Here is a 26532-nt window from a genome sequence, read left to right as displayed (position 1 = left end):
CACTGCACGCCTTATTTAAGAAAGAGAATCAATGAATGACTTTTCTCTTTTTGCACGAATAACTGCACGATAAATGAAATCTTTTAGTTTTCAATGTAAAATCTGTTTACATACATGATGAGGCACGACAAATCTGTATTTTGAATAAAACACTAAAATGTATTTCTTTTATCACTAAAAGTTTATTATGGAAAAGTTCTAGACATTTGAATAATAAAGGATTAAAGCCATTTCAATGTCCTCCCAGTGTATTTTGGGGAAATTATTTTTTTCTAAGAAGCTTACGAACACATTAGTACATTTATCTTTACCGAATATAAACCAAAAGCAGATATTGAAGTAGGCTAGGATGACCACACGAAGGGGCATTTTGGCTCTAATATCTTCCTTACTATTTCCCAGCCCTACCCCATTATATACCCTGAATAATGTTGTGTAATTCACTGTCTCCGCCCACCCTCCCAGTCATTTACTTCATGCCACTCCTGGTTACTATCACACCAGGAAGAAGTCTAACATGCAAATTCAGAGTGGCGTGGATAACTGGCCAAAAAATGCCTAGAAATTGGTCTGTTCAGCTTGATAATTTTTGTTGAAAAATACCCCATCGCTCTCAACTGATGAAAACAGGAAGCTCTATTCATAAATATGAAATTCTCTGCCTATGATATATAATCATCCTAATAAGAAAATGAGTTCTATACATACATGTCCAAAGGGGCAAAAAAGGAGATAGTTTCCCAAAGATGTTTCCAATTTTCTTCTGAATCAGAATTAGCAAATCGAGACGACTCACATACTCTGTGTGCATTATTCCTTACTACACACAGCATTTTGTAATTTATTTCAAAGCTTCTATTATAAACAAAAAATACAGCTTCTGTTAACCCACTCCATTCTGAGCTCAGAAAAATCAATAACATTTAACAATCTACGTTACAACATAAGAATTTTACTTTATATTTGTATAAGATTTGCTATCAAAGGCTCTGTTAAAACTAATATCCAAAGAAACTATTTAAAGGATTATACAAAATGAGTATATTTCCTTGAAAAATAAAAAATTATTACAGGCATAAAGAAAACTAAGATCCATCCAATAAACTATGCTATAATTCTTGCTATTCATTTTTATAAGATACTCAAACTAGCCATGAGATAAAGGTAAACGTAATACAAAATGTACTAATTATATTTCATCTTTATTGTAGGAGCCGGCATCCAGTATTGATCATACATAAACTAGACAGACATGATTTAATATTTGTAAAGGAATTCCCAGACTAACACTTTCATGACAGCCAATTTACAGTCAAGCCCAGCAAGCAGTTTGCAACCAGACCTTAAAAAAGGTAAACTTTTTTACAATGAGTTACAGATTCACGAGTTTAAGAAGACAAGAAAAAGAAAAACAGGACTCCAATCACCCAGCAAATATGAAGCAGACCCCAGAATGTGATACAGTCCAAAGATGTAAATTACTGTAAATCATCACTGTTGTTCAGGACTTCACACACCGCCTCTTGAGCCAATTTTGCTCACTTCTCCACAGACACAATAATGAACTAAATAAAAGGAGGAGGCACCAAAAATATAGGGGTGGGGGATAGAAAAGAAAGCCCCCAACTGCAGAGCTCTGCTCCACAGACGCTTAACCTTACAGGGGTTTGGGCTCCTTCAGCGTTTGTATTCTATCCAAATCCTCATGAGTCACAAAAATTAAAAAGCTATATCCTTCTGGATGCCAGGAAGGGCCTTACCACAAGCCTTTTGTCAGAGGGAGAGAGAGAAAGAAAGAGAGAGCATGAGCAAGGGGGGGAAGCCACAGTGGTAGGCAGTCCCACTTGACTGTGAGTACTGTGAGGTCACAAACCACATGATTCTGTCTCTCCAGTAATAGTGCTTGCAAAAAAAAGGAGTTTGAAAGCTTTTGCTTTTTTGGATTGTGTGAATGCTTCATTCGCCTCACAAACAACCACAGAACCACAAGTGCGGTGCAAACTTTCTCCAGGAGGACAGCAAGAAGTCTCTGGTTTTTAAATGGTTAATCTCCGCAGGTCCCTACCAGCCACCGAGACCAACAGAGTCAGTGAGTGCTCTCTAAACCACAGTCTATGCAGTAATAGTAGGTCCTTCCAATATTTGCTCATTCTCTTTTTTGTTTTGTTTCCTTGCTTTTCCCATGCTACCAGCTACATAATTTCTTGACAGAAAAAAAATAAATATCAAGTCTATGTACTGCAGGCATACTGTAAAACTAAAACAAGGTTTGGGTATGGTTTGTGTTTTCAGTTTAAGGCTGCAAGCAGAATTTACAACAGAGGGTACAAGTTCTATCTGAAAAAAAAGGAGGGACTATGGCATCAAACAGCCTCTTCAGCACAGTGACACCATGTCAGCAAAACTTCTTTTGGGGTAAGTGTTATCATATTTTAAAATCCTATCAGAGATGAACCTGTTAAACAGAAAGGTATGTTGCTCGGATAAACTTGCTAGCTTCGCCGGCTAACATTATATGAAAGGTCATAATGATGCTGTTTTGTTGCACTGAAAGCTGAAAAATGAAATTGCAGTACAAATGTGCTTCTGGCATCTGTAACTTATCTACTTCTCGGGCTAATGACTTGAAATAGAAAAAATTAAATTATCTCACATTAGTCTAAATGTTTTCTAGGGTTATAGAAATGAGGTAGCCGAAACAGTAAAGCAAAGTTTAATATTCTCATTAACCCTCACTGAAATAAAATTAGACACTAAATTAGTCAAAGTATTGTGAAAAGTATTCATTCCGGCAGCTCCCAATATTTGAGCAAACTTTAAAAAGGAAGCAATTTTACAAAATAACAGACCACAGAAGTATCTTGACATTATACTCAAGCATGCAAAACAGAGAAAGAAACCTGCAGTATAACTAACATTTTAACCAGCTCAACTAAAAGATATCTATTTATAATTTTAAACTGCATCATAAGCTATCTGCACAAGCTTGTTTCTAAACAATTTTACAGAACTAAAGCATATATTCAACAGAAAAAAATTATGATAAGTATTTAACAGCCATTTTTAAAAACTCTTTATAGTTGCCCAGGAATCCAAGATATTAAAAAGCTCACAGAAGTCTTCAAAAACTTACAAGCAATCATAACTTTCTATACAATTTTCATTTACATCTATACACTATTACCCACATGTAGAACTTGTTATAAACACACAACAAACATCAAAACGTCTAGGATTCTTTTAATCATACTCTTGAACCTACCAAATGAGTTATCGTTTAGTATCATAAAAAAGAAAATTCTGTAAGGATACTCTGCATGATTTAAAAGAGCCAGACCAATTAAGTCATGCTGGACTTCAAATAAAACAGGCATAATATAGTATTAATATTTAATTTCCAGTTAGTGTTGATACAAAAAGTAAACTACTTTAACATTCATCAGCTAAAGTGGTAGTATAGTAAAACAGCTAAACACTTACAAGATTCTCTTTATGATGTCCAACATGTTCTATAAGACAAGTTTATAAAATTTTCTTTTATCCCTTAAAATAAATCCTTTTGCTGCGTATACCTGTATTAACTTTGCTTTATCACTTACAACTAACAATTGGAGTTTCCTTTACTCCTCCTACTTCACACATTTTAACTGGCTACCAGAGGATCAGTCTTAGTTTCGGTCAAAGAGAAATAATTAAACCTGAAGGAGAAAAAAGGTTTCTCTTAAAAGGGTGAGGAAATGTACTATGTATTTTACCAAAAAATGTAAAACTGCTGTAGTGACTCCTCAACAGCTCTAAGTGGGCCCCCTCAGATATAGCACATCCAATATAATAATCACAGATTATTTTTTAATGTAATGGAAGGTAATAAGCATTACTGTAAAAACTTCTGCATTAAGGAAGCAGAACATATACACAACTAGACTGCATTAACAACTCTTGTAATTATAGTTTCTACATGGAAACTTTTGCTGTTCCTACTCAAAAAGAGGGGTAAAAATGCTTAAAACAATTGTTGTATGGAGGGATAACTTGAAACAGGCACCTCAAGAAGTTAAGTTACTCTTCACAATATTACTCTGCTTTAAAAAAATAATGACTTTTCAAACCAGATCAGGAACACAAATTTCAAGCACTATTTCAGCATTAGATTTAAAGTTATTAATATAGTCACAAAAAATATGTTAAAATGTTCTTTATTCTATCATGTCAGGGAGTCTTATATTTCTGAAACATCTTTAATAACTATTTCTACAGTAAAATTTTCAAAACTTGATCAAGTTAGAAACAAGGCATGTAACAGTGAATTAGATAATCTTCTATCACATGTCATATATGCTTATACATCATAACTTAAGTCTTCCTCTTCTGCAAAGTGGAATTTACCCCTTCCCACACCCAAACAGTATTGGAGAGCCTGGATAGAGAACATAAAATGAACCCACTTCACCGGACTAATTACAGGTGGGTGGTGGACAGAAGGTACAAGGGTATCATCACACTACAAACATTTCCCCCTTCTGGGATCTATCTGAAGTCTGAAACCTCACTTTAGGCTTTAAATTTTTACATAATTGACCACCAAAATAACCTAATGAAATGTCAAAAGTATGTACTCCGATTTTGTAAAATACTTTTAAAAGTTCAGGCTCTTCCTAGGTGAGGGACAAAGCTGACCAACTGCTTCACCTCAAAATAATGAGGGAAAACAATGTGAGTGTATGTGTGAGTATGTGAGAAAGTGTGTGTGTATGAATTTTCAATCTGTGCTACTCAAAATCTGTTCATTATTTATCATAAATGAAGTCTGTTAAAAAAACAGATGTAACTCATGGAGTATCTTACCATTAAAAACTTACTTATGAAAATATATCAGCTGACAATTTCTACATAAAACTTTGCAACTGATCACAGTGCCCAACAGAACGTGATGTGTGAACATTGACTTCCAAAACAATACTTGTGGTTCATACCAATGATAGTGACTTTATAGTTTCAAGACTGACTAGCAACAAAGTGTCACAACTTGCTTCTAAAATAAGAGAGCTAAACTCCAAAATCCAGGGAGATGATTTAAAAAGAATATACATAGAGGATCACTCCTATTAAAAACTAACAAGGTTGATGCAATTTCCAAACATACTTATTATGAATTATTTTACATAAGAGTAAATAAACATAATTTTACATGAAAACTGGTAAAGATTTCACATTTAAACATTATAATATTTTAGAACATAAAAGATTTAAAAGAAATCAGAAAAAAATTTTTGTTAGTCTATATAAACCTGATAGTCTTTAAATCACAAGAAAGCATGAAATACACATGATTATATTATGATATATTCTAGTCATTTTAAAAGAAGAAAAAATTAATCTATTCGATTACACCCTTCAAGCTAATCACTGATAGTTTGACTTATTTAAATCAGTCATGCTAATGCTAAATTCAGTAAGATAGAAATGTTCCAGTTTGTTAAAAGAACACTGAAATATTTGATGGTTAAATAAACTGCAGAGGGGGGAAGAAACTAACTCATTGAAGGCAGTAAGATTTTATCAAACACACAGAATTAATCTTTATTGAATAGAACCATTCACAAATCAAAACTCAATGTACTTCAATACTTCCAAGCAGCGCTAATCAATTACAAACCTTTTCTAGCTCATGTGCTTTCAATTTTATACACTGGTGGTCCTCAAGTACTGTATTGGGGCTGAGTTAAGACATTCTGTATCACAACTTTTTTTCCCCAACAAATATTCATCTAGAGGGCTTTTTTTCCCTTCTCAAGAGCTGCTCACATGAAAACTGTGGTGATATTTTTATACTGTACTTCTTTGTTGAAGCAAAAGGTTAGGGGTTACCTAAATACCTCAACTGTATATACAAAAAAGGGAAAAGGTAAGTATTCATATAAAAAAATCCAATGGGACTGGATTATTTATTTTTGCATTTCCTATGATTAATGATGCACCCATGCATACTTGAAAACTAATGGCAAAACAGGGTAACATCTCAAACTCCTCTCCAAAGCATGCAAAAAAAACTTTGCATGCTGTTCTAACCTTTGTTCCAAGAAACTTAAATGGGACAACTCTAAGTCAACAGTGAGGTCATACGAAGCTCCTCAAAAGAATTAAGATTGCAAACTCAATTAATTACCTAACAAAAGTCTTTAGAGATAATTTCACATTAAGGTTCACTGGACAGTCTACCTCTACACTGTGCCTCTGTAAAAATAATAGACATGTGGTCAAACAGGCAAATACCTTCAATATGAAGAAATCCTTCCCACGAACAAAAAACTATAATATGACTAAAGCATAACTATTTTTCCTAGCTATTTGCCATGCAAAATTTATTAGTAAATGGGTGCTAGCAAAATCAATGCTAATTTACGCAGTCTTCCTATGAGGTAACCAAAATGCACTACCTTTTTCTCCTAGACCAGTGAATCCACTGAATACAAATTTTTATCCCCCCCCCAAAAAAAGTCATTAGTCTCCCATAATAAGGATAACAACAAACTCCATACTCAAGTATTTTCTAAGGAGCAAAATACTTTAAGTTGTCTAAAGTACATGGAAATGCTTCAAGAAATATGAAACAGTTTTAAAACAAATTTTCAGAGAAGGAAGTCTCACATAATGAAAATATACACCTTGATACAATCTATTGCCATTTCAAAGTTTATGGAATTCAGTCAATACGTATTTTGTTTAATGTGTTACAATTCAAAAAATAACGGGGAAATTCTATACCTTATTCAAAGGGAGCCTCCTTACAATCTTAACCACAGCTGACCACAAGCTTTTGTCCATTTAACAGCAAGCACACATACATTCCCACATAATTTTTTAAAGATTTGAATAGCAACTGAGATTAAATGCTCTTTTATTACATTGTATACAAAAATCTTCATCTTCTGTTGAATTCTTCGGAATGTCTCTCCTTTATATTATTTACTGAAGACGTAGGATTCAACCTTGGTGCAGGGCTGAATGTAAGCGACACGGTCTCAATCATTCGGGTGTTTACTGTTGTTGTTGAACAGGATGTTGACTCTAAGGTATATTTTTTCATAAATATGCTGTCTTACATAAATAAAAACCTCATCATTCATCAGGATATCTAAGATAATTCAAAAATAAAATGAGCTGTAGAACTGAGTCCTATATAAGCATTTAATACATGCAGCGAAAAAAAATTCATTATTTATACATCTCCACTAAATACTCTGTGTTCTTGTTACTACTCATAAGTCCAACATCCAATATGCAGTTCAGGACTAAAACTCATACCAAGTGTGATTTTAGCTCTAAGTGATTTTCAATTTTCCAATCAACTGTCCACAAAATAAGGATTTCTACACTACACAGACATACATTAAGTGAATGCAATTTTAATGATATTTAAGATACCTTAAAATTAGATGTAGTGATGTCAGAAAATTTAACAAGCTGCATTATTCCCAGACGTGTACTTAAGACTATGGTGGCCATTAGTTTAAAGTCTGTTCGCTGCATGACTTCTATTACCATCCCTTAAGAAATTATACATAAGAGTTACATTAGAGAAGTGACAGTCCTAACAAGGCACACCTAAATAGCCTGTGCAAGGTCAATAACTTCTACCACAAAACCAAACAATTTTACTTTACTTTTCAATTTTATTATCAGTGGTATCTACTGAAATTATTATACCCTCACCTATAAAAATATATTTACATAAAAGACTTAAAAGTTTAAAACTCAAAATTTCAATACACATTTACAGGTTTGTGAAAATTATATGGCCCATGAGCATGCCAAACTTTGTTTATACACTCCTTATTGTTAGATACATCTTGCAGTCAGGTATCTAGCAACTAAATCCATTGTATGGTTTGGTAAAAGCACAAGCTGAAAAAGGAAATAAAGGAAAAACGCAAGCCAAATCACAGTAACAGTAAGGTTTAAAAAATGTATATGCACTCTTTCTTTAGAAAAATTCTAATAATGATGTTGCAGTATTCCACAGAACTTTCCATTGATATGGACATAGTTCTATAGCGAGGCGTGTATTTGCCATGTATATAAAACTTCAATTTCTTTCAATTATGAAAATTTTAATATGTAGTATATGAATTTGCCTGGGCATATACATAAGTGACTAGAGAAACTTGGGATAATAACTGTAAACCAGGAAGAAAATAATTATAAATTAGTTAGTTAAGGTATGGTTTGAAGTTCATTTGGAAAGACAATCAATTACTTTTTGCATGTACACTAACAGAGAAATGTTAATCTGTAAAACCAACAATAGAGATTAGGCATCTATCAGGCAATACAAGATTAAAATACACTTGTAAAACACAAGGATGTTATTTCCCAGTTATAAATTTACATTAAAAACTGGTATCAGTTAAACAAATTATTATATTTCACAAGGGAAAATATGAAATGCAATTAATCTGTTAACAAATACCCATTTACACACATTATATCAAAGAATAATTCTGGCCTGGTGCTAAACAGGCATATTTTCTACATATTTACTCACTGACAATATAATCTAGGTAAACAATTTGGCACTATATTAATTTGGTTATTTTGATAGTAATAATTATAATTAATTTTATTTCTAATTTTTCTACTGAAGTTCCCAATTTAAACTTCAAATTTCAGGACAATCTTCAAGGGGAAAGGTATCATCATTTCTACCAAATGATTAAAAACTACTTAAATGGATCTAAATAAAGTGAATTCATTCACTATGAAACTGAAAAAAAAAAAAGCTGTATTTTATAATTAATATTTTTTATCCCATTGGTTTTACTGTATTAGCGTAATCTGATCCCAGAATTAGACACAAGGGTATCCAAAAGTTACAGTGTGCATGTTCCTTTTAATCAATAAAAATTTTATTATAAGAGTTTTTTTGTAAATACAGCTCAAAGAAACCCTATTTTTTGAAAAGTGAATTCTCAGTTTATTTTATAAATTTCTATCAGATTACAGAAATCTGCATTATACTAGCACAGAAAGAAAAGTTCTTTATGCTAAGAATCTACATTATCAATCACTGTGCTTTCCATAAAACATATAAATGTAAAACTATACAAGCACTTCTTACAAGGACCTTAGCACCCAATTCAAAAATAATAAGACATCATAAGAAGATGTCTACAAGAAATTTCCATTAAGGCAGTAGCATCCAATATCAGGCAAGATAGCTGGTTACAAAAGGTAATCTAGCAAGATTAATTCTTTACTTCTCATGAAATTTGTAAAGCTTTTCAGGTAATTCAGCTTTTGACAAAATGCAGAAAAAATTGCTACTGCTCTTACAGAGTTCAACACAAAAATAAAAAGATTTAAGAAGGGAATCCATAAAACAGATAGACTGACAAAGACAATGCCCTACAGAACATCTGTAAAGCAATATAAACCTGAAAGTCAATGTAATCCAAACCTTTGATCACTAATCCAACCTTCTCTCCATAAGTAGAAACTCCTCTTTCTCATATTATTAAAACTCCAGTGTTCACAAAGAATTCTTTACATTCCCTCACTTGTTAAAACTAAACACATATAATATGTTCTCTATTTTAGGAGGAAAACGTATAACCTTTTTAAAACTTTTTACCACAAGTGTCCACCTTATTTTTAAAATGCCATTATCTAACCTAGATAGAGATAATCAGTATTGTCAGAAGATCATCACCCTTAATTTAACAATAAAGATTTAACAACATATTTCCCTTATAATATGTGCGAGCGGATTGCAGAATATTTTAGTGTCCCAACAGGACCAAGGAAAACACCTAAGGAGATTTTTTAAAAATTATCATACACAAGTATCTAGAGAGAAAACTGAGTTATGTGATTATTAGCTTATTTTATTTTCATAAATATTCTTATTTTTAATATAATGATAAATCAGAATATATCAAGAGATAATAACTTTTTAAGAAAGCAAAATATTTGGCTTAAATTGCTAAATTATTTCATTATTAAGTGGTTAACCATTCTATATAAATTTATATAGATAAAAAAATTTTACTGAGACACGTTCAAACTATTTTCTTAGCTACGAAATGAAATCATGTGTTCCAACAAATAACAGTATTTTCGATAAAGCAGTTATGCACAAAGTAAATATATGTTAACATGTACAAGATTAGAAATTTTGTATAACGAAACTACATTACTATATGTAACTCAAATTCTCCACTTTGATTTAAACCTTATTCTGCCAAACACATGGTCAATTCATTGTGCTTCCATGATCAGAAAACATCCAATATCCTGAATGCTGTTTTAAAGGAAACTTTAAGAAAAATTACCTTATTATTATAAGCTGACAGTTATTTTTTGAAAAGCAGCTGTGAAAAGAGTATGATCTGAAAACTTACATATGAACTTAAAACTTACACACTCAAACATGAAATGAACAAGAGAGCAGGAAGCAAACGCATAAAATAAAACCCTAGCAACAATACCACACTAAGAAGTCAACACTGAGCAAAGGAGAACCACATACGCTTTTTAAAATAAATGCTCAAATGTAAGCTTGCCTTCTGAACTGCTCAAATGAACAGATAACATCCCAGTGACTACGGAATTTTCTTCTAAACTGGCAAGACTAAAAAGAATCACATCTCGTTCCTAATTTTGCAATTATAATGTGCGAATCTTTCTTTACTCATAAGACTACCATTTATTCTAAACTGGCTGGAAAGGCTCGCCCATTGCATTTTTCCTGTACGTACCTCTTCCTTATCAATTATGGTGTATCTTCAGCATTCGGAGAAGAGGGAAAAAAAAAAAAAAAAAACGCTTCGAACTTGGAGTTTAAAACATATCATTAAATCAATATTCACAGGGCTACCCTAAAAATATTCATTTTTAGAAGGTCAGAAAATCTTGCTTTTTTTAAGCTGATGCATCTACACATAGAAAGCAACTTTTAGTAAGTTCTTTTGCTACGCCATAATGATCTGCTCCAGAAACTCAAGGGTACCTAAAACAACGGGCTACCTGTTCTAGCCATGCTTAGGAATGTGTCCAAATCATTTTTATTGATTTAACCTTTATAGGAATGCTACATATCCTCAGAGAAAAACATTTTGAATGTATTTATAATATGATACACTTCTGAGAAACCATGAAAAAGAAAGCTAAAAACAAATCTAGATACTCCTCCACCCTTGGTTGTTATGGGTTTATTTTTGTTTACTTTAAACACTATCAACAGACCTAAATATTACATAATTTTATTTAGTAAAACTTACTTTGGCACCCCTGTAAGTAGAAATAAAAATTTATTTTGGAAAAAAAAAGTGCATTTAAATAAATTCTGACTTTAAGAAATAAAATGCCTGATGACAATGATGTCACATCTACAAATTTTAACAGATTCTAAATACACCTTTTATACTCGAGTTACACATTAATCATGGAACCTACAAACATATCAAACTTAAAGAATTTAGTCCTTATTGAATAAGCTAGGTTGTACTCTAGTTTACATTCTGAGAGTTTACAGAGAAAGTTCTGTGTTGCCTATCTCTCTAGCTTTCTGCAAGTAGTACTTTATTAATGGCTTCAGCAGCTAATGCCTGCATTAGTTATGTTTGCCAAATAATAATTCACAATATTATGCTTCCTCACATTATGGTTCATCATTCGTTAACTTGAACCTCACCTCTAAAGGAGTTATACTTTCACTGCAAACTGTTCTCTTAAAAAGGCAAACAACTTTTGAGCATTTCCAGATGTAGCACTCAAAAAAGAAAAAAAAAGAAAAATCATAGGCAAATTCTCAAAGAATTCTAAAATTATTAACAGAAATACAGTAAAACTGAAGTTACTACTTATTACTTCAATAATCATCCATAAGTTTAAGAGCTGAATGTACTCCTTATCAAATTAAGAAACTTATGATAGAGGACTAATGGTTTCAAATAGCTGCCAGTAGATAAAATAAGCACAGTTCAGTTTGAGACAAGATTCAACTGAACTGGAATTTCTGAAACTCTGACAATCACTGAACATGCAAGAATAAAATCATAATGTTATCTTTTTCCAACAGTGAACGGATTTTTTGTGGATAATATAAATTTGGGTTTGGCTACACTACTTTCATTGTGATTATTTTTATGAAACATTCAAGCATGCATAAGATTATGCTAAACTGAAATTAAAATAATTTATATGCAGTCTACTTCTCTGGAGCAGGGCTGGAAGAGAGTGAGGCAAGCAGGCAGGCGCCTGGGGTTCAGAATTTTAGGAGATCCTAACGCACAGCCCTGGAATGAGTGCTTCCTCAAACACTGTGCCCTGGGCACCGTGCTTGCCTCACTCTAAGCCCAGGTCTGCTCTGGAGCCACACGAGCATAAACCGTTTCATGACATATGTTCTAAGCAAGGTGTCATAAACAGAAATTTGGTAATATAAGAGTAATAAAATTATAAAGAAGATTCTATCTTTATCTGATTTACATGTTTCTAAAAAAAGAAAAAAGGAACCACTCCAACTTAAATGTAAATACTTTTTAAATGATCATATTATAATGAGTAGTTACAGTTCTGAGATGGCACAGATTTTCTTCAAAGGAGACTTGTATTTGCCATAAAAACCTTTCAAAGTAAACTAAGCTGCCTTATTGCTTAATTTAAAAAAAAAAGACTAAGTATGTTCCATTTAGGAGCTCATAGTGCTACACTTGAGTTGGTGCAGCCCAGTGACACCCAGGTCTGACTGATCAACAGAATCACTTGAGGAACAGGTCTTGGGAAGGGGAGAGGGGAAGAGAGGGTCTTGGAAAACTTTTTTAAGCCAAGCTTCCAGGTAAATTAGCCAAGTCTGGGAGCCAACAGTCAACTTATAATAAGCTTAAGACACAAATAAGTTATTAAGACAAGTGGTACATATATAAATTTCCAAACTGTCTCCCCTGTAAACATTTGTAAAGTTTATTTCACAAATCAGGTAATATTCAAATTTCAGTTTGTTACTTTCCTGCCTTTCCTTCAAGTAGAGATATTAGTCAACACTGATGTGTCCAACAGGTAACATCAAAAAGGAAAATGAAGTCAGAAGCACAGACAATTCAATGAGATGAACAGCCCCCCAAATTAATATTTATTTTTAGGTTTAAATAAATATTCTAAGTATATAATTTCAATCTATTGTGAAAATCTAATATTTTAAACTTTAAATTCATTTAAGTTCACAGTAACATATTTTAAGAATATGTATGTGCCCAACATACCTTCATGATTTTTAATTGAAACTCTATTTTGCTTTTATGTTAGCTTTTCTTTCTTGAGTGTTTATTGTGCAGGGCACTACGCCCCTTTATAAACATTATTTCCTTTAATTCTCTCAACTCTCTAAGATGGGTATTATAATTATTTACAGATGAGGAAACAGAAAATGAGGTAATATAATCTGCCCAAGTCACATTATTGAAGACCTGGGATTCAAACCCAAGCTTCTCACTCTTAATTACCACCTTACAATGTTATTCACAACCTTAATGAAGTCAATTCATAATCCCCTGTTTCATCTGTAAAGGTGTTACTTCTCAGTAACATGAAGTTTTATTAAATTGACAAAATACAAAGAGAGAATCTTTGCATCTCTGAAGTCTCCGAAAGTGTAAGTTTTAGTAATACTGATCAGTGAGGATCAGATATCAAGAACAAATAAAACTGAAGAGGATACCAAGTGATAAGGTTAGGTTAGGTTTAATCAGAAGATGAAAATTCCAAGGCAATAAAGAATTCTTAACCTATTATTAGAATCAAAAATCTTATTTAATGTCCATACCACACAGTATATACTTCACGTGATATGAACATACCATTTTAGGAGTTAAAAATTAAGCTGTTAAATTGAATATAAAGAATTTACAATCTTTCTTCTTTATAAAATTTAAACAATAATAATTTTAATCACAGGCTTTGGTGTCTGTCAGATCTGGAGTCAAATCCTAGTTCCTGTAACTATCCACAACATTCCCTTTACCAGACCTCGCTGTCCAACCTAAAAAGGCCTATATGACCACAGTTAGGCTAAGTGACCAAGGTAACTTTAATTTCTAAGTCTTAATTTCTAACCGTAATTTCTTAAACTCTTCCTTGATCTCTTACTTGAATCTTTGATGCTCCCAAACATCCACTCTTAAGGGTACATTTTTCTTTACCTATCAAAGAGATTATGTACATGATTCTAGGAAGTAAATCTTTTGACATGCACTGTTCATCCCAATTAGATCCACAACCATTTCTCCATTATTATTTAAGACAAAAAAATCTTAGAGAAGCCACAAGAGAGCTCTAGCTGCTTTTTTTCCTGGCAGAGGGTAGGAATAAAGCTGTGAGACTACATTTCTCAATCTATATGGCTCCACTGAGAAAAGATGCATTGACCAGAAGCCATAGGTGATGACAGGTAGATGAGACATTTTTGAGAATAACAAACCAAGAAGAGAAAGCTGTTTGAGCATTTACAAATGTCAAGAGACTTCTCCAATCTTCTGCAAACCAACAACTTCACAAAGCCTAAATAAGGCACGAATCACTTAGTAAAATTAAATAAACACATGCAAGTATAAAATCATAGATACTACATTAAAAAGGAAACATGCAAACTGGTACCCTATCTCGCAATGGTGCCAAGTTAAAAAAATTGTTTTTTAGTTAGAAATAAAAGCTAACAGGGTCAGATAACTTTATTGACTTTAAACTGCACAAGTATTCACACTGATTTCATTAAAGTTACTAAAAAGATGTAAGAAAAGACAAAAGGTTTTATGTGCAGTCAAAACAGTCAACCAAGGAAGCAGAAGAGAATGAATTGAAGAATTACATGGTGATTTAGTCACTATTGACTAGTAGAAAGAAATCGAGCCTGGATGTGAAAAACGGGGGCAAGTTAAAGAGAGAACACAAAGAAACCAGCAGAATTTGGCAGCAATTATTGGGAGGGGCAAAGAATAAGGACAATGTGACTGTAGCTGAAGAGAGAGTGGTGAAGTTGTCAATGATTAAGAGAAAAAATGGAAAAGGGTAAATTAGAGTTTCGCTATGTCATGATTAAAGTTGCAGTTAGTAGGAAAAAAATAGGTGTACACAACACAATTTCCATTTTTAAAAAATTATACATGGGTGTGCATGTATATCAGAGGAACTCAAAATTATGTTTAGATAATAGAATTATGAAAAACTTTGTTTTTTTACACTTGTCAATATTTTTCCACTAAAAAATGAATAAATATTATCATTTTTAAAATTTAGTTGACAGTATGCTTTAACGTTTAAAAAGCTTATTTTCCTGAACCCACAGAACAAATTTGCTACTGGGAACAATGTTGGGTTGGTTTTTTTTATCCCATGTTCAAGCTGTTTAAGAAATGAAGTAAATTCCCACAATTTAAAACTCTTTTTATGTGCAAAAAAATAAGTTTTACAAAAACAATAGAATCTCATGGAAACATGACAGATTTAGCAAAGGTTCTGATTCTTTTAAGTTTAAATCCCAGTCACACCAATTACAAAACCATGAGCAAGCTACTTAAGCTCCCTGTGCCTCAGTCTCTTCATCCTAAAAATATTACCACCTACCTTGAACGTTTTCTGTGAAAAGTAAGACAACACATGGAAAGTACCTACAGCCAATTAGAAAAAAAAAAATCACTGCAGTTATTACACATAATCAACTTTCCAATTCTTAAATCCTCTTCAAAGTCTAAATCTGACTACTCAGTCTAAAGGGGGGGGCTGAGGGGAGGGAAGGGAGACTCAAGAGGGAGGTGATAAATGTATAATTATGGCTGATTTGTGTTGTTGTATGGCAGAAACCAATACAACACTTATGTAAAGCAATTTTCCCCCAATTAAAAAATTTTTTTTAATTTTTTAATAAATAAATTTGACTACTCAAGAGTGTGGTCCACAGATCAGCAGCATCAGCATATATAAATATGCAGAACTTCAGGCCTCAATCTTCTGAATCAGAACCTGTATTTTCACAAGATCCCCAGAAAAAACAGAATGTGATAAGCCCCATTCAAAATAACATTCAATGAAGGTGTTACCAGCTCCCTGAAGTTGTCCACTCCATTTCTGTTCCACAGTTTGTCTGATGCTGAGCGAAGAGCACCTCCTTGTTCACTCCTAATTACTAATTCTGAGAGACTTGCAAGAAACTGACAGAAAGACTAATCATTTCCACTTGTAAACATAACTTTTCAAACCTAAAGATAACTCTCGTGTTCACCCTTCAATTAATCCACCTTGCCTGAACATGAAGCGGACCTGTGGTACAGAACTCTCTCTTGTAAAACAAGGTCTTTATGAATTCAACAAATTCAAATTGTTTAATAACTCAATAATTACACTGTATAAATTATTAAGCTGCACAACTGTATTAACTAGATTTCAGGCTGTATTTACCCATGCTGTACACGAAGTATCACCACAAACTTCTCAGTTCCTTACTGAAGATTAAAAACACTATCTGGCCCATGTTCCTGAGATGGCTCCCCAGCACCCTAGCTGCGCAGAGCTCGTGAGGCATGGCTATTGCTGAGGGCAACTGTTGGGCTTCTAGTATTCACCTGCTAGGCGGCTCCTCAGTCAGGTTTTTAAGAACCCATTATAAAATCTCAGAGGCCTCAAACTGACAGGGCTTTAGACTCTCATTTTGAAAACTAATTACTCTCTTGATATTTTTATACTAATATTTACTGTTAAGTATTTTAAAATTGCAGGTGCCCAGTAGGGTCTTTTTTTCCATTTCCAATCAGCTGAATGAAACAGGCAATACAGAAGACAAATTGTCAGATGAAATAGCAACTGAAGGTCCTCAATTTAGAGAAATAAAAGGCAGTAAGAAGTAGACATGAAAAAGGACGTCTGCAAGGTCTGGGGCATCTCCTAGATTCAGCAGCACACTAACAGGAGTTAGACTCTTACAGAGCTCCTAGAAATTCATCTTCTCTGAAGGATTTCTTAGGCTACTTTGAATAGAATTGTCAACTCTTTTACTTCTTATACAGTTGAGAACTCCCTCAGTGACTCAGACTCAATTTCCCCTTAACTACACACTTATCCTTATTCTCCACCCTTAGAAATGACGTGCCCTTAGTTGCCCATTCAGGTCCTGCTTATTTCTTCTCATTCTCCTATCTGAATCCTCTTTTCATTCATGTCCACATGAGCACTGGCTCAGATTTCAAGCTTCCAGTGGAAGGTCCATACATGTACATAAATTTCCTAGAGTGGCAACACTAGGCTCGGCACGCCAGTAGTGATAGAGCCCACAAAGAGATACGCTTACCACAAATTTAAAATCCATTAAAAATTAAGAACAGACAAAAGCATGTCAACTTTTCAGGTAAGGAAGTGGTGTAAGATTCAGCATTTTACTCTTGGCTGGAAAGAATTCGAGAAAAGAAACCTGCATACGAAAGGTGAATTGGCCTTAAAGACAACAAGAGGAATATACCAAGTGAATAGAGAAAGGAAGCTCATTTAAGAAATGAAGAATGTGATGACCTAGACAAGGGAGACAATAAAACAAGCGGAAGTTGAGAATTTTTAAATTTGAAGTGTAAGGGACTGTTTGTAAGCAGGGTAGTTTAGCAGTTGCCACATAGTATTCTCTAAAGCAGGCTTCATTCTTAGGAGTATCAGAACATCTCCACTGAACCTAATAGAATCAAAATCAAACTGATCAATGCTAGTAAGAGGGCAGTATATTAAAATGTTCCTCATGATCAGTATCTACTTCCTCAGCATACCTGTATATCTAATAGGTAGCCCCACAAAACTGGAGAAGGAAATGGCAACCCACTCCAGTGTTCTTGCCTGGAGAATCCCAGGGACGGGGGAGCCTGTTGGGCTGCCATCTATGGGGTCACACAGAGTCGGACACGACTGAAGAGACTTAGCAGCAGCAGCCCCACAAGGAAACAAACTTAAAAATACAAAGCATGATACCCAGCCAGGATATCAGAAGTTCACAGTGAAAGATTAATTACAGTCACAGGACATAGTCTTAATAAATTTTTCCTTTTGATTTCTTTACAGGGTTCAGTTTTCCTGGTTTTTTTTCCAAGCTTCCAACCTCACCCCCAATTTTTCTAGTATGATAGGATTTTTAAAGGACTAAGCCGCAAATGTAAAATCTACTTACAGAGTCGTAATGATATAAAACAAAACAGTTTTTCAGAGTTTCAGTTTCATCACTTATCATACTGAACTGTATATGGCTTTTCCAAACTCTATATGGCTTTTCCAAATTCTGTGTCTGCCATATTTATTACATTCTGGAGAGAAGATTATTTTTAACAGTACTTCCTGGCTAGCAGAAGGCTGTTCACAGCAGACATTATGGTAGAAGGCATTTTTTTCCCACTGAGACCCTGCATAACCACAATCCTTCTCAATTCTGGTCTTTAGGGAGCCACTAATAAACAATAGGAATCTGTACAAGCTTTTTCACCATTCCATGCCTGAAGGTTTATCCTTCCATTTAAAATTCAATTTCTTCTTCCTAACTTTCATCTAACTATGCTCATTGCTACTGAATCCTGACATATATCTTTTGAGTTTTTCCTTCTCCAGCCCTAGATGTATGTTTTAATAAGGCACTAACAGAGGGCAGTGATAAGAAGTAGAAAAAGTAATGAAAAAGACAAGCAGATGGAAGAACTTAATTCTAGAGCATTCTACTCTCCTGTATGGCTTTAAGAAAACTAAATGGTTTTTAGACAATACCTCCTCATGCCTTAGTTTCCCCATCTGTGAAATAAGAGGAAAAATCCATCTTACCTGCCCTGCCCTCCATGGATATTTTGAGATTTTAATGAGATAAATATGTCAAAGCTCAAATAAATATCTCAAGAATATCATATGAAGTCACTATAATTTAGTACTATTAAAAAAAGATAAGGTCAAACCTGAATATGCCACACACACAAAAAAAAGCTTGTGCCTTTAAACGGCAATAGAGGACATATGAGGGCTTCCAGGTTGGCCAGTTTGTTGTTGTTGTTGTTGTTTTTTAATTAAAGAATTAAACTTTAAAACTTTCAACAAACCAAGCAGTTTTGAAGACTAAATTTTGTGATACAATATTATCTCAAAGTTACTCTATCTATACATTCCCCTAGCTCAGTGGGTCTCCTCCCTTTTACAATATAACCATCAATAAAATATACATGAAATGACTACCATTGTACATTTGTTTATAAATTATATACATATAACCTTTTATTTACCTTATAAATTAGTCACAAAAAGAGAAAATTTAAGACATGAAAAAAACACATAAACAGAAGTCACTTAGTATTTTTTCTCTGAACTCTACTTTAGATATCACTGCCCTATGTCAGTAGTTTCAAATTTCTTTAAGCTATGGACCTCTCTGTTCCAACATCAGATTTTAAAATGCAAATCCAATCTATGAGACAAAAAAAGGCAGAGCTACTCTGACTGAAGTGGGAATAAGGGAACAGGAACCTGGAGGTCCGTCATGAAGCACCTACAGTTCCAGAAAGCACAATTTGAAACAACTAATCTTGAGATCAGACTTTCCATTAGCCTCTTTAAAAATAAATAAATACGCCTTTACTTAATAGTGCTGTTTCCTTAGCTGAACGTCAAAGATGTTATGAAGAATCAACTGGATACTCGATATTATATTTACTGCTGGTATCATGTGTTATATCATGGACTGTGAATCTAGTTTCTTTTGAGACGGTATAGTACACTAACGTTATGCTTTCCTATTTTCTAGGAAGCTTAACAATAAAACTTTTGCCCCAACTCAGCAAACAGAGAGGGACTTTATTATACATATCTCACTGCATTTTTACCACCGGTACTAATTTTGCATCTCTTCTCATTTAGGTTTAATCTTGATTCTCGTTTCTTCTATTCTATTATAAACAATTATGACAAACTCCTCTAATTGTTTTGGGATCAGCTAAGATACAAATGATAAAACTCAACACTCAAACTTGCCAGCTGGCACCATCAGTTTCTAATTCTTCCCGAATAGAAACCCTGGAATTATCTTTAGTATCTGATGCACTAATTCCATCAGCCCTCAATACCTGCAATCTAGCCTCTGCATTATCACTTAAAATCATGTCCTATTCTTCAATCCACTGCCATTACCGCTGAATTATACTATTACAATGCTATTTCCATCATGCTGTTTTCCTTACTCATAGTGTTCTCTACCTATCCTCACTGCCAGCCTCCCTCCAGATTCCCACAATGCCAAACATTAGCCATCCTTGACGACAGAACACAGATGACATTATTTTAACAAACTCCAAACTGAAAATCCCCTTAACCTACCTCTGTATTCCCAAACTCTAGTATACCTGTCATTTTTCACATATTCATCTATCATTACCTGTTTCTGTCTGTCTATGAGACTGCTTCTCTACGCACACATACATGTAAACATACAATTCTTCTCGACCAGTGACCCTGAAGTTTTTTTTTTTAGCTGTAAAGTCCATTTTTCACATAAGATGGTATGGGAAGGCCTAGTAAGGAAAATGGACTTTTTTAAAGGTGCTTTTCTGGTTGCAAGCGAGAAAGGCTAAGAAGATAGCTAAACCTCACACTCTGCAGACATCTTCACAAAGCACAGAGACCACAGCACACCAAACCATAGCCTCTGTGAAGACCAGGAGTATACTCAATTTATTCACCATCTCCCATGTAGGAAGGCAACACTGTGTAAGATCAGATAGTCCTGGGATCAAATCAGAGCTCTGTTCTCTATGCAAACCCTGAACCTCTCTGAACCTCTTCTGTAAAATGGAAAACCTATCTCATGTGACAAGAGATAAGACACATAAAAGTCACACTTCATACCAAACACATACATCAGTGCAGAAAAATTCCTATTCTGTTTCCTCCCCATACTTTCCTTCCATATCATGTACCCAAATGTCTGTTATATAATAGGAATTAAATAATCATTTCTTGAGTGAATTCATGAATAAGTGGATGACTTAATGAATGAATTGAGTAAGTGGAATAGGTGAATAAATGAAAAGTTGTCTTAACAAAACATAAAAAGACTTGGAAAAGGGATTTGATAATAAGAACAGAAAAAATACTATATAAAATACTACATAAATAGAAAAATACTATATAAATACTGTAAATACTGCATAAAATATATATAAATACTATACAAAAAAGGAAAATACCTCACAAATAACTTTGAAGTCTAGAAAAAAAAAAAGCAGTATTTTATATATTTAAAACTAGAGACTTTTCAATAAATATTTGCTATCAAGGAAAGAAGCTAAGATTTTTAAGGCTCATGTGTGGGTAATACAATATCTAGCTAATACCTAAACTCAATTTACATCCAAGAGCTTAGAAATAAGAGTTATACTACGTTAAACTATAGTGAACAAATATCATGTTTTTTAATGAATTTTATCTCACTGATTTATGTATGACTGTTATGGAATGATGTTCCGATTTTCTTTTTAAAATGTGTTTCCTCCTTTCTCAAGTTACAAATCTAAGGTTCTGCAATTGTATTTAAAATCTTTTGGAGGTAAATACACACAAAAGAAATACCTCAACACAAATCACCATGACACACAATGAACCCAAAAGGAATAGGCATATATCACTAACGGCAAGATGTTCAGTTTGATAAAGCAAAATCTGACCTTTAATATTTTTTAAAAGTGGTTAATAAACATAAAATGTGGCAAGGCTTAAGCCCACATATTTTTAAACTCTTCTGGCATCCTTGGGGGTCTGTCCACAAAAACCAAGCAGTATATACAAGCTAGAGACAAAAAAAAAGTCAAACAAAAAGAAACATAAGCCTGTGGGATTGTCGTTTAAATATATGGCTGAAATCTAAATGATTTTTCCGTATTCACAAAACACTCCCAAGAAATTTCATGCAATGTATAAAAATCAATAAATGAAAAGTAATAGTGTAAAAAAAAAAAATAGGGATACTATTAGCACAAAACTCTTAAGGATAAGCTACAAATCGAGATTTCATCTTCTTCCTTAAAATTGAAAAAAACAGATCAGCAATTAGATTATAAGTCTCTCTTATAAAAACTTCACTCCATCAGAGCAACAAGGTTAAAGAATGATTTACCAAATTTGACTCCCAAAGATGACTTTAACAGAATGCTTTTAATCTGATTTCATGAAATATGTAAAACCTTCTCACTACTTACATGAAGTCTAAAGTCAATACATTATGAAATGAAACTATAATAAAATTACTAGCATTCCAAAAACAGATGTAGATATCACTTGAACATTGTAGGTTTATTTATCAGTAAGTAATTTTGTATACAAAGTATGATTACAATTTTTAAAAAAATAACAAATGCCTAAATAATGAAATAATCAAACATAACAAAATTGTCAAAATGGTTATCTCTGAATGATGAGATTATTTCTTTTTTCTTCTAAAGTTTTCAAAATCTCTCCGAAGTGTTATCTTTACAATAAAAAGTAATAGGAATATAAATACCTATACATATCTGAACATATGTGTCTGTAAATGTCCTAGTCTAATTTATAGAAACAGCAGGGCCCTGGTGCAAAATGAGAAAAAATAAAATAGGAAAGTAGCTCATGTAATCTGGTAATTTAGAAAATACCCTCAAGTCTCCCTAATGTAACATGGTAGTTAAGAGTCTGGCTGTAGAATCAGAAAGACCTACTGAAATCCCAGCTCCACCACATAATAATTGCAAAACTGTGGCAAAGTTATTTAACTTCTTTGATCCTCAGTTTCTTCATCTGAAACTTGGGAAAAATATTATCCAACTAACAGGGCTAGTAAATGAAGTAATATATGGAAAGATATGAGTGCATAATACCCATTAAGTGATTTAGTGATGATAGTAATATTTCCTCTTTCTATAATCTTTGTGGAGCCCAAACTCCTGCCAGTCCTTCAGAGTGCAGCTTATACGAACTTGCTTAGAGAGGCTTTCCCCGAATTAAGTTCCCACATTTCACAATTTCAGAGTGACCTGTGCATTTTCTTTAATAATCGTCAAAATTTGTAATTACTTATTTATGCAAATGAATCTACCATGCATAGCATACCATATATATTTAGTAAATTATAAACTAAGTTATGAATAAAAAAGTTTAAATTTGTAATCTTCCCACTGATATCATAAAACTGTGTCTCTATATAATCAGTGGGATCTTGATTACAAGTATTATTGATTGTAATATGGATGGGGGATATACATTTGAGTTTAGTACTTCTGCACGACTACAGGTAGGAAAGAAAAGAACATCCCATCACCAGGATTTCAGTCTATCTCTACACACTTAATCACAATGACAGAGTCACAGTAACCCTCTACATTTTATCCTTTATCTTCCATTATTCAGTCTACTAAAATAAGGGTTAAGAAAAGTGCTAAGTTTCTTTGCTGGCTTTTGGTTTATACACAGTTTTCTTTTAGTCCTCACCTGCTAGAACTGTGATTAAATCAACTTGTCACTGTAAGTCAGAGAGCACTGAGAGAGAGTGTGCTGGCTCTCAAAGTGTGGTTTCCAGACCATCCATACCTGCATCACCTCAGAATTTACCAGAAAGGCAAATTATTGGGCTCACTCTAGATTCACTGAAATAAAAAGCCTGGAAGTGAAGCCCAGCAGTCTTATAGTTAAGCAAGGCTTTGAGGTGATTCTAATGCACACTGAAGCTTGAGAGTCATCACATTAGAAGATCTAGTCTTTGTAAGCAATAGACTGTTTCACTGATTTTCATCAATTTAATTTGCCAGGCTTTATAGTTCATTATTAAAATTCTAATATTGGAGTATAATCTCTAAAATCTGAGAAACAGGACATGTGTCAGAAATATAAGACAGGTAATCAAAGAAAGATTGCTTAATACACTGTTCTGTCCACATAAGTTGCATAGTCAATTCATGATGTACCTGTTCCTTTTCATTAGAAAGTAACTCCCTCTACATGTCCTCCTAAAAAGATTCTTCCTTCAGAACCACTAATTTCAAATAAAGTCAGAAGGTGACAAAAAATACAAACTGTTGTCAAAGGTTTTGTAAGTCACAGGAAAGAGACAATGAGCTAAGCAAAAAATGTGATTATTATTCTACAGTATTACTTCTGTATGTAAAAATAGACACAATGAAGTCAAAGCTTCAAGTGGGTTCTAGATTAATCTTTATTTTAGAGATATAATTAATGATAATAAACTTCCATAACAAGATTATAAACATGGTTTAATGATAGAAAACTTGCCAACATATTAGTAGGTCAAATGTGAAAAAGGCATACAATCATCTCAAAGATAACCTTTCTGGCATCTGATAAAACTCAATGCCCTTTCATTTTCTTTTTTAAATTCAGAAATATAAAACTACTTCCTCAAAGTGATTTAAACCATTTTAAACCAAAAGTCAACATTATGCTTACCAATGAACAAGAAAAACATTTCCATTAAAATCAGGAATAAAAAGATCCATTATCCTCACTCTTAATTATTGATGTTTTGGAAGTTCTGACTTAAACCCGTGAGTGCATGCTCAGTTGCTCAATCGTGTCCAACTCTTTTGTGACCCCATGGACTGTAGCCCACCAGGCTCCTCTGTCCATGGGATTTCTCAGGCAAGAATACTAGCTACGGTTGCCATTTCCTCCTTCAAGGGATCTTCCCAACCCAAGGACGGAACCCACGTCTCCTGCATCTCCTGCACTGCAGGCAGATTCTTTACCACTGAGCCATCAGGGAAGCCTGTCTTAAACCCTTATTTGTGGATAATACAATTCTCTTCCTAAAAAGCTCAGGAGAATCAAATAAAAAATTAAGTTGATTAAACTTTAAGAATTTCTTCATAGCAGTATTACCACATATGTAAACATACACAGAACGAAGTCACAGGTTCAAGTACATAAGACTGTAAACTGAAAAAATACAGTTTTAATACAAAAACAACAGAACTTCTGAGGAGAAAAAAAAAAGAAATAACAATGGTATTTCTAACAGAACTGGAACATAAACTCTAAAGAGATTGGGGGTGAGGAGTAGGGGTGGGGGTTATTGCTGTTGCTTTATTCACTGCTATATCTTCAGCCCCTAGAAGTCTGCCAGGAAATAGTAGACACTCAAAAGAAATTTGCTGAATGAATAAATGAAAAGCATTAGCATTCAATAATCCTTTATATCAAATGAGTTCTTCCTATAAGTGACAGAACTGCTTATTAGGAGTCCACAATGAGACCAAGAGTTTGCACCAGAATGTACATTACTGTGCACATCTTTTAATTTTGCCAGTATCACAAGAAAACTATCTCAATGAAGAAAGCAGGGGACTGGTTTACAGTCTGGATCAGGCTACTTACCTTATAAAAGACAACAAGGAACAGTTCTCATACTGGTTACACTGAGTGGCAGGCACCTCTTTGGACTAAATGTTGGGAGTTGAAAGGGGGAAAAAAAAAAAACTAACTTCAAACCAAAGAATAATTTGTAAAAAATCATGTCTGGCTGCTGAAATGTGGTTATAATTAGGTCACTGTGTCTCTTAAAGGATACTTATGAAACATGAAAGCAACAAAAAATTTTAAGGATAATTTTTTGTCAACTGAATGTCAGGTTCTAAGCAGGAAATTCAGACATCCCAGTAGTGTCTAAATGAATGAAGCCTTTACACTTTCAGAGCAGTTTATAAAAATGATCACAGGAATTAAGGCACATGAGAAGATATGCTCTAAATCAATATAAACACTTCAAGTATATGCCTCACTCCTCACTTTAGAGTGGGTCCAAGATTGTAGTGTCATCTCAAATAAACAAGTAAAACAAAAACTGAGTCAGTGCTGGTGGTTTAAAAAATGAAGAACAAGTGAAGAAAACAAGTGAAGAATAGTCAACTTAACACTAACTTATAGCAGACAGGCTCTGGAAAAGTAAACTGGACTGATATTCAGAAGACCAGCTATATAGCCCTTGAACACCAAACTAACCTACTGCACAGCCTAGGGCTAATCACCTCACCTCGCTGTTCTTCAGTTTCTTCAGGAGTAAATAAAAAAAGACTCTAAATAAAAAAAGACTCTCGAATCTTCCATTCAGTCTAAGTAATGGATACTAGCCAGATTCCCTTCTTCCTGAATAAAGGCAGATAAGCGATCCTACAAAAATATGGTGAGGTTCAATTCTATCTATAAACCTACAAAGTCAAACTAATTTAAAAAGTATAGACATTTTATATAGAGATCTGCACTGAACACCTTTCTATCTTCTCTGTAAATGATTTATACAATCTGGTTCAAGTCACAAAAGACATCTTGAGAGATGTATATGTTTATTTGAGTTTTACAAATAAAATTCTCAGCGATATAAGAAATAGAATTCATGGTACTTACTCAAATTTATATGACTCCACAACATCATCCTTTCTTCATCAAACCAGATGTGACACATAGCCATAATTTTCTAAGGAAGCAGCAGAGGTTTCAAGCAAA

At 33.6% G+C, this 26532-nt stretch overlaps 2 protein-coding genes across 13 annotated transcripts in view; one reads left to right on the top strand and one right to left on the bottom strand.

Moving 5' to 3' along the window:
* Window positions 1–26532, bottom strand: part of SUPT3H (SPT3 homolog, SAGA and STAGA complex component) — a 414689-nt gene that overhangs the window by 365358 nt on the left and 22799 nt on the right. The gene's annotated exons all lie outside the window — the stretch shown is intronic.
* Window positions 1950–26532, top strand: part of RUNX2 (RUNX family transcription factor 2) — a 232353-nt gene continuing 207770 nt past the window's right edge. For 3 of the 5 annotated variants that reach the window (XM_070361254.1, XM_070361252.1, XM_070361249.1), the window contains exons 1-2: window positions 1950–2089; window positions 2293–2415. In XM_070361254.1, the coding sequence (XP_070217355.1) occupies window positions 2358–2415 (58 nt within the window). In that variant the 5' untranslated portion in view covers window positions 1950–2089; window positions 2293–2357. The other 2 variants (XM_070361251.1, XM_070361250.1) reach the window with 2 other exon arrangements.

This window comes from Bos mutus, chromosome 23 (assembly GCF_027580195.1).
Source record: "Bos mutus isolate GX-2022 chromosome 23, NWIPB_WYAK_1.1, whole genome shotgun sequence".
Classification (NCBI taxonomy): Eukaryota; Metazoa; Chordata; class Mammalia; order Artiodactyla; family Bovidae; genus Bos; species Bos mutus.
The sequence above is the reverse complement of the archived record's forward strand: the minus strand, read 5'-3'. Positions and strand labels throughout refer to the sequence as shown.